This window comes from Serpula lacrymans (assembly GCF_000218685.1).
Source record: "Serpula lacrymans var. lacrymans S7.9 unplaced genomic scaffold SERLAscaffold_7, whole genome shotgun sequence".
Lineage (NCBI taxonomy): Eukaryota > Fungi > Basidiomycota > Agaricomycetes > Boletales > Serpulaceae > Serpula > Serpula lacrymans.
The window spans coordinates 421,288-430,660 of NW_006763296.1; the positions used below are offsets into that span (position 1 = coordinate 421,288).

A 9,373-nucleotide genomic window follows, 5' to 3' on the forward strand; every position below is an offset into this window, starting at 1 on the left:
CTACTCCTTCACTGGTTATAGCCCAGTGCTATCAGATGGGTCCTTCCATCAAGGTGGATCCATTGACTATGCTTAATGAAGCAAAAAGAATTTGCGACAACCTTGTGAGTTCATCAGGTTGCGTGCGTTTCAATTTCAATCGAGTTGTTGAAATGCTTTGCACAATCAGCTCGCTAATCCATCGCGACTAACTACGAATCCCCCACCACCCATCTATCCAGTTATTCCCAGCTTTTCCCTTCCCACGAGCATGCCTCCTACAAATCAACCTTCCGCTTCAACGTCGACAAGCTCGAACTCCAAATCTGCCACTTCGCCAGCCAGTGTCATAACAAATCCTCAGTCTTTCGTTGTCTCCCTCGGAGCACAAGCCCCAATGCCCCCTCCTCCTCATGCCATGACGCACATGCAGTATCCCCCAATATACGGACCTCCCACCGCACAATATCCGACTAGTCCGTACTATCAATATCCTGGCTATGCAACGCAAGGATACTACCCACCAAATACCCAGCCACAGGTTCCAACGTCTGTGTCAGCGCCTCCATCCACTACTGCTGCCTCGCATCCAGGGGTCCAAAATCCTAACATAATTGGATCTGGAGGCAATCAAGGTGCATGGTCCGATGAGGAAACGGAACGGCTGAAGAAACTTGCCGAGGATAGTAAAGCCGTGGGTACGTCTGGAGAAATTGAATGGGACTGGGTTGTTCATCAGTGGGGCAATACTAGAACGAGGTCAGTTTCGCTGAGCGTCAAATATTTCGAGATCATCAACTAAGAACGTAAACTTAGACACCAAATACTTATCAAGGCCACCTCGCTTGGCCTCAAAGAGAGCTCGTCAAGAGGAATTAAACGTCGACGGGAAGCAGACACAATAGGACCCTCGGGAGATAACGTACGGCCTCCGCCACCGCCACCAACCACTAACATGACTTCGACACCATCCAATGTTGAGGCAAAAGTGTCGGCACCGTCTGCGTCGCCATCGCTGAGTCATGCAACGTCAACGCCTGCGACACCTGCTACTCAATCACCCGCTGTCCATCACGCTCGACCTCCATCGACGTCTCAAGCTCCTGTATCATCTACAGTTCCATCAGCTACACCAGCACCAATAAATACATCTCGATTTCCCTTTCCAATGCCCACTGTTGCTGCTAGCACTCCTTCCCCTGTGATAACTGCAAACCAGGTAACGACAGATTCACAGCGAGCTTCGAGTTACTATCGACCACGTCCTAACCAGGCCTCGGCAGCGGCGTCAAGTTCTGCATCACCAAAACCAACGTCGTCTCACGGTGTTCATCAGTATATGTTTTCGCCCAATGGGAGTATGAATAATTCACGTTTAGGGAAGGAAAATGGACCTAAGTAGTCATGACATTATGGATGTTGCTATCGTTCTTGTTGCGCCCACGCTGTTACTTTTCAGAACCACCTCTTTCGTTGTTAATGTCACATGAAGTTGTCGATCGTAGGTCGTTTCACTGGCTGAATCGGCGCCACCCTCTCCCGACCCTCCCCCAAAATCCGTCGTATTTAACTGTTCATTATCGTAATATCTTTCTACCCCTGTTGTTGTTTACTTTTGCTGTAACTCTGCTTTGGCTGTCGGCAGTTCTCTACACCTCTCTGTTACAGCGCTGCAATACTAGAAGACTAGTAAAGCAATTCGACTGAACTTCAAGCTTCAAGGCTTCAACTCGTACTACATGCGGTAAAGGTCTGGCTTTCAGACCATAATTTACCACACAGTATTTTTGACTGAGACTTAGAAACATAGCTGTCAACACTTCCGGCCCATTCATCAGAATTTCTTCGCCTTGTCCAAACGTGCGTTTTGTTGAACACTGGCAAGGTATGATGGCACATTGATTTAATGGTTCTGGCTGACATAGGGATGATTTTTTTTTTCTTCGTAGAAAGCCTGTCAACGCCTTCACAGATGAGTACGTATGTATCCCCAAAGTATTTCTGTGTGACCTTAACACCCCTCACAGGTATTGGGCAGATTATGGCCGTGTCTTCGACGATATGGCAACCCTTACCGAAGACATCCGCACTGTTGTGGTTTCATCCGCTTTCCCAAAAATCTTTAGCGCAGGAGGTTGTGAGTGATGCATTGCTGAATATTCATGATTTTTTCCTTTAAATATCGCCGAAGTTGAAGGGCTGTCCAGCTTAGACGGTCATGATAGTGAGCTAGCAACGCGAGGATATGTTACTCGCAGACATAGTCTAGAGTTTCAACGGGCAATATTATCGCAGCTTATGACATACGCCGCTACGCGGCCTCGGAAACCACGTTTTCTATCAAGGTATATTTAATCGGTTGACAGCTAGATGTGTAACCTGACAAAGTTCTAGGAAGTGGATGTTGCTTTAGCTGCAGATATAGGCACCTTAGATCACCTCTCGAAGATCACTGCCAATCAGTCCTTGCTCAAGAATTAGCGTACACAGCCCGTCCATTTTCCCCCACAGATGCCGAGAAGTTGGGATTAGTCTCGAGAGTCATTGATGGTGGAAGGGAAGTCGTAATGCTTGAAGCGTTGGCACTTGCCAAGGTTATAGTCCTGTGGCTGCAACCGGTACCAAACATCTACTCCTTCACGCTGGGGACCACAAGTTCGTGGTTCATTTTTAGCTTTATGATGATATGCGAATGACATATGTTTACAGTGTGCCTGAAGATCTTGAGTATACTACCATCTGGAACGGGGCTATGGTTCAATCACAGGTCAGTGAACGTGGTCCTTTTATGCCATCTGATCTTGATCTGTATGATCTAAACAGAATTTAAAGGAGGCAGTCAAAGCAGGCATTTCCAAAGCGGAGACATTGCCGGTCTTCCCTCCGTTGCTCAGCGTCCCTTCAAAACTTTGAAGCCATTTTATATAACTCTCTGGTAACTATGTCGTACTAGATTTGATCGGTGTATATTTCTCAATCGAGAGTGATAGGCTATCTGTTTGAAGTCTGATTTGCAAGCATAACCTCCACAAGGGGTGCTTGATAATAACACGTTAATATAGATAGATCATAACGGTCAGAACCAACCGAACGAAATCTCATTGGTTCTCAATACAAAGCGATGTTCGTAAACTGTGTCAGCTTACATTGAACCCTAATATCTCGCTTTTATGCTTTTATGTTCAGAACAAAGAAAAATGACACGACGAGCAGGCATTTACGTGAACATAGAAACCGATAGTCATCGATGTATAAGATCTCTACGATTTGAGAGGTAAGACCAGTGTCCACAACAGAAAGAGAGATTCAGACGTCCGAAGAGGACAGCTCTTTGCTTTGACCTATTTTTTCTCGCTCATCCAGCGCTTCTGGTTCGCTGGGGTTAGTGGATGCGTGGCAGAGTACACCTAGTCGGTTGCGTAATCTGCAGGCTCCTTGTACAATCACAAATATGACACATTCACCCAAAGCGATACCAACGATGTAGGCCGCGAGAAGACCATGCTCCGTTGAAGGATCAAGAAAGGCATAAGCTAGATTTCAGAGATCAGGCAAGTGTGTAAGATGGGGACAAACTGAGCTTACTGTAGAACCCTTCAGTAGCGTAGGTAATGTAGGCCAAGGCAAGATAGCAGGCAAGTATGAAGAGTAGTGGAATGAGATGAAGCCACGGACTCGGACCTGCAGATGTTAGCAGGATTTCGAAGAGTGCAAAACCACTGTTCATGGCATGTTGAGCTACATTAGACCAGCCTGATCAGACTATGATATGTGAGCATTCCCAATGTCAGAGAAGTAGAGAGCGCACCTGAAAACGTCGAGCTAAATGTTGTCGGAGGAAGAAGTACGGACCAGAAGACGACAGTAACAATGATAGCTAAGAAAGTACCTCGTCAGCTCAAATACATTGACAGTACAAAATTCCACATACGGTATGTGGTGATAGTGGAGTAAAGCAATATGTGCAAAAATTGAAGCACTCGAGGCCACCTCTGCAGCGGGTAGCTTTCATTATTGTTCCGGGAAAAGGCTATTGTTTGAACAGCTGCAGCCCAGAAGTAGGAAACGATGCCAATATATGTCAGATTGGTAAAGTAGGAGAAGTATCTTTGGGGACAATGAGATGGAAGCCGTGTTGAAAGTTTAGATAAGATAACTCACCCTCCAGCATTCGGTTTGAAGTGTACCGCGTTGTAGGCGAGCACAGTGACAGCAGTAGCAAGCGTATAGAGAGCAATGACCAGACGAATAACACCGAGAACACGAGGAGAGAAAAAGGGAGACGAAACGAGAGTATGTGCTGGATCAAATGGAACGGACAGCCCAGACCACGCCAACAAGGATTTAAAGCTCCTGCCTGGCATCAGATTGGCGCCAACTTGAAAGTGGGAAGGTACTTACTATCTTAGAGCCCATGGCTTTTATGCAGTATTGTAGTTGCTTCGTTGGCCTCCCGGCGAATTGACGGGCCGTTGGCCGATATGCCGAAATACGACCATCCGATGTGCGGTTGTTTGGCTGGAACCTGTGAACCAAACAAAAACTCATCATGCCGCTGACAAACAAAGGACGCTTTTTGCATCGCTCTTGACTCCCGTTTGTGCTTCCTCGCAGCGCTTTACTCCAAACCATATTCTCGTCGACCACCACCACCCAGACATCCATATTCCATTCGCTCGTCGATATCGACAGCGACCACCGCTTTCGTTATTATCGTGGCGCCTACCAGCCCTCAGATGTTCTCGAGCCCAACTCCAGCTCCGGGAAGTCGTACTCTCGCCGCCAATGCGCTAAAAGGCGCAGGCCTCATCGACCGCGACGAGCGCATGCGCGATATATCCGATAAACCTGGCGGGCGTAAAGGATCTTCGAAGATTCGCTCACATCGATCCCGACCAATAGATGTCTTCAAGGAACAACCAAGTACCAATCGTCCCTCTTCCATGGTAAATATTGAGACTTGTTATTTCCATTTTATTATCCGATTTTCGGGACTTCTCGCACACCCAACTTCCCTCTTATCAGTATCCTATCCCCCTTCCCTTGTATGAGAAAACACCTCGCTCACATTGTTCATTCTGGACCCCCCGTCGACGCTCTCGTATCTTCTTATAGCTTGCCACGCGAATATCAGGCGCTTCGGAAGGTCTGGCTATCCGTGGAGCCTCGAGGCCGACGACGATGGGGCGTCTTCGCAGGAACGCCGTTTCAACGGCTCCCGGTGGAAATCCTGGGAATATGGTATCGTCGTCCGGTCGCATTGCCACCGTTGCCGTCAAAGCTGTAGATATTTGGAGGGAGTTTGTTAATAGGCGTTGGAATCCTGAAGCGCGATTTTTAAATCTTGAGGTATGCATTTAATGTTAAGCTGACCACAGATATTGTCTTGAGGCAACCTAATGTAGCGCATGATGGACGACTCGGAGCTCCAAAAGCATAATTTACTACCCCCAGGCGCCCCAGGGTCTTCACTTCGCGAAGCATCCGTTATTTTCAAACTAGCGTCTCACCTGAAGCCTTCGGTGAGTCACACGACCCTTCCAAGTTTACGACGGTATTTACCGAGCGGTGCTTAGGTGCAAACGTTATCGCTCGCCAATAACAATATCGGCGGTGGACAACTGCTATCTACTCTTGCGCACTATTTACCGAAGCTCGCAAATCTTTCTTTACAGAACAACAGCTTGCGACAGTGGAGAGACATCGACTTTATATCTGGAAGAAAGGGCAAGCTCGAGCATCTCCGGGAATTAATCTTACTCGGAAACCCTCTTCGGGATACAGATATTCAGCATGGACGTGGCGACAAGTACAAGAGGTTAGTGTACCAGCCCAGCGCAATTACAGTGAATTTGAGTAATTGATATCTTTGTAGTGACGTGAGCAGAAGATTCCCCTCTCTGGTCATGCTAGACCAGGAAGCAATAGCCGCTATAGCATTTGATGCGCCGGGCCCTTCATCAGCTCCGGCTGCTCCCAAACGTCCCACTGCCACAACTTTTCCATGCGAGATGGCGCCGTCATTTATCGCTGGTGTAGAAGGTTCTATCGTTAGCAACTTTCTCATGCGGTACGTAGATGTGATATTGTTGTTTGCGTTGCTTAATCATGTTGGTGAATGTAGCTTTTTCCCTATGTTTGACGACCAACGTTCCAATCTGGTGGATGTGTATCATCCAACAGCAACATTCTCGTATTCTATAAACACTGTCATCCCAACACGCGCTCGAATGCAAGGTCTTCACAGTTCAAAGGAGCTGCCGAATCAGAAGAAATTAGAATGGGCCCCTTGGCTCTCCGGAGGTTCAGGTGGTTCTCGGAATCTAAGCAGAATGGGAGGCGGTATGGATAAGATGGTGAATAGCCTACATATCGGCAGTGAAGAAGTCTTGAGATCTATGATGGACTTGCCCAAGACGAAACACGACGTGGCGGGTGCATCGGAAAAGTTTTGTGTGGATGCTTGGCCTGTTGGACAAGGAGAAGGGATGAACTTGTTTATTGCTGTCCATGGCCAATTTACGGAAGGTGATTTTCAATTTGATCAGATGAGGTGAAATTTTCTTATATCGAATTGCATAGCACCATCACAAGGTGTTCGATCCTTTGATCGGTCCTTCGTTTTGGCGCCTGCGCCTCCAGGCTCTCGGTTCGTAATACTTACTCCCGCTTGAACTTTGGTCTTACGATGTAATTTCTATTGTATAGAGCGAAACTCAATGGCTGGGACGTCATGGTTCTATCAGATCAATGGGTCATTCGTGCTTACTCTAGCTATGAGGCGTGGCAGCCGGGACCTATGCGAGTCCAAGCTGGGGAGGTTTTACCTGCTCAGCCTCAGACTGCACTGCCAGCTCCAGCAGCCCAAGCGCAGCTACAAGAAGCCTTATCTGCATTTGTAAGTCTAGTTTTTCCTAATTAAAGCATGAGACTTAGGCTTTTTCTTGAAATAGTCAGAACCTCAGCGTATGCTAATCATGCAGACATGCCAGCGGACCGGACTGAACGTGAAGTTTGCCGTGGACTGTCTGCAAAATAACGCATGGGATCTGGATCGCGCTATCGCGAATTTTGAACAAGTCAAAGTAGGTTTGCTATTTGCTTATATGGGATATAGAACTTACGTTAAATGACATGATGACAGGGAGCGTTATCGCGAGAAGCGTTCCTGTGACCCAAGCATAGTTTTCACACATTATTAGGACATCGTTTTCGGCACGATGGGTGTTCTAATATCAGGACTGTCTTAAACACTTTTTACCACATCAATCTATTTACTTTTGGCGGGCTCAATGTTAGTAAATGTAATGCTCATATCATTCTTGACTTCCTTATCGCAGGCATACGTATCTCTGAATTGCATCATCACCCACAGTATCACACATAAAATTCCACCGCCCTTATTTTCCCATCCAAATGATATATGTTTTGTGATTTTGCCGCACCAGTGGATATCATGACATACAGCACACTGACTGAGAATGTTAAACGAGAATGACGGTTATCTACTTTGAAGACCGTAATAATCGGAGGCCCGTCGACGAGTGAGTCAAATGGCAGTGATATAGATCAGACCTACGATTCTAGAGTGAAGCTAGCTCTTAGCTGTGTGACATGCTGGTTCCTCAGCTGTGCAACGCTAGATATATGTCTCAGAGTACAATGCTGTTTTATTTTTTCTGCGACAGAATCGCTTGCTATTGAGGGATTATTGGAATGTTCCATTGATGGGCGCCTTGAGGCAGACGCGCTTACGGCGAATTTGTTACGACCATTGTCGGTTGCCACACTCCGACTGCGAATACTGGAAAAGTCAATACCAGGGTTGTCCGCGATTTTGATGGCCCGACGCATTCTCTGCCTCGTGCATTATCCCCTGTACGTATACAAGAACCTTTGCAAAAATGCCGTCCCTCATACTTCAAATCCCCACCTCATCTCTGCATGCAATCTTGACCAGCAACATCTAAGGCTTATACATCTTTTCTTGCTTTCTTCCTTTTCTTTTATCTGCTTTCACCTTTCTTCAATACCACTACGAAAACTGACGAAAACCGATGATTCGGGGACACCGCTCTTTAGAAAAATTTCCTTTACTTCAAGCTGCCACTCTCGGCGACGACACTGGTGTTCGCCATGCCCTAGAGTCTGGTGCGGATATCAACATGGCTGACTGTTCAGGAAGGACAGCCTTGACTTGTGCTATCGCGGGGGTTAGGTGCGATTCATGTCTCAGTCATATTATTTGCTGTATGTTCTCAAGTTTTTATCTTTTCGCCCACAGCTGGAAGACCATCGACGCGTCAAACGCGTCTTTTCTCACCGAAAGTCGCCTGAATGCGCTTAAAATCATCGTATCGCATCCAAGCATATCCCTCTATACCCTGAATGCTCCACAGGAGTCTCTCAACGATGTGACTCCCCTTGGGATGGCTGCCTGGCTTAATATGCTTGAGGCAGTCAAAGTCCTGCTTGAAAGTAGCGCAGGAACGGTAGCTGTCGATGGAATGGACATCCATGGAGCTACCCCACTCATGTGTAAGTTTCTCTGGTTTCTCAATTCCACTTATATGCTGAATACGTAGTAGATGCTACCCGGGATGGAAGTTTCCCTATAGTCCAGCAATTGGTATGTTGTTCGCCAAGGTCGATCAACGATCACGAATAGCTGACGATGCTTCTCCTCTCAGCTTGCGCACGGTGCTCGACCAGACATGAGAGATATGAACCACCACACAGCTATCCAGCATGCTCTTCCACACCCTCGAGTACTATGGTCGTGTGAGCATTTTTTACGACAGCATCGCTGGAGTGAGTTTGAGGTGAGCATTAAATGGCAGACCATAATTTGTGTTCTTTTGCATTGTATTGACAACATTGCAATAGGATGGAAACAAGAGAAATCTTTGTTTACCCACTGAACTGCCCATAAGCAAACTCTCACCATACGCTGCTATCTCATACTCTCCAGATTTTCCCTCATCAAACGCATTTTCAGTGGAAGACACTGTACAATTCACCGACTCACTTGTACAAGCTGTTGTAACAACCGATATCCCTGTGCTTTACTCGCTACTGTTTCCACCTCTGTCGCTTTCCACTACACCAAAGACCAACTACGGACCTGTCCTTGTAAACCTACCGGATATCGAAGGCTGGAGTGCCATCCACTACTGTGTCTCTGTACAACCGTCCATCGAAGTTCTCGATGCTCTTTACCGCGCTGGCGCCGACGTCAGTTTATTCACTGTTGCAAATCAGTGGACACCGCTACATTGCCTTGCACGCACTGCCCGGACCACAGACGACCATCCTCACACTGCGTCCTCATTGTATCAATTCGTTGTACACCTCATTCACGACTTACGCGCACCACTCTCTGCTAGAGATCAAA

General features: G+C 47.0%; 3 protein-coding genes across 3 annotated transcripts; 2 read left to right on the plus strand and 1 right to left on the minus strand.

Annotated features, from left to right (window-relative positions):
* Positions 1-2,011: 2,011 nt before the first annotated feature.
* Positions 2,012-3,001, plus strand: SERLADRAFT_467416 (uncharacterized protein; the record flags this gene model as incomplete). The annotated part of the gene is made up of 5 exons (XM_007318274.1): positions 2,012-2,116; positions 2,171-2,324; positions 2,374-2,634; positions 2,689-2,746; positions 2,803-3,001. The coding sequence occupies 3 exons, from the start codon at positions 2,041-2,043 to the stop codon at positions 2,390-2,392; spliced, it is 249 nt and encodes an 82-aa protein (XP_007318336.1).
* A 58-nt stretch (positions 3,002-3,059) lies between these two features.
* On the minus strand, positions 3,060-4,386 carry SERLADRAFT_389326 (uncharacterized protein; the record flags this gene model as incomplete). Its single annotated transcript, XM_007318275.1, has 5 exons — positions 3,060-3,512; positions 3,565-3,732; positions 3,788-3,856; positions 3,911-4,086; positions 4,141-4,386. 5 exons carry the CDS (start codon positions 4,341-4,343, stop codon positions 3,286-3,288), a joined length of 843 nt encoding a protein of 280 aa, XP_007318337.1.
* Positions 4,387-4,596: 210 nt separating this feature from the next.
* On the plus strand, positions 4,597-7,415 carry SERLADRAFT_467421 (uncharacterized protein; the record flags this gene model as incomplete). The annotated part of the gene is made up of 10 exons (XM_007318276.1): positions 4,597-4,925; positions 5,095-5,328; positions 5,385-5,501; positions 5,556-5,797; positions 5,855-6,049; positions 6,104-6,507; positions 6,562-6,628; positions 6,688-6,877; positions 6,933-7,064; positions 7,124-7,415. 10 exons carry the CDS (start codon positions 4,716-4,718, stop codon positions 7,151-7,153), a joined length of 1,821 nt encoding a protein of 606 aa, XP_007318338.1.
* Between the last annotated feature and the right edge of the window lie 1,958 nt (positions 7,416-9,373).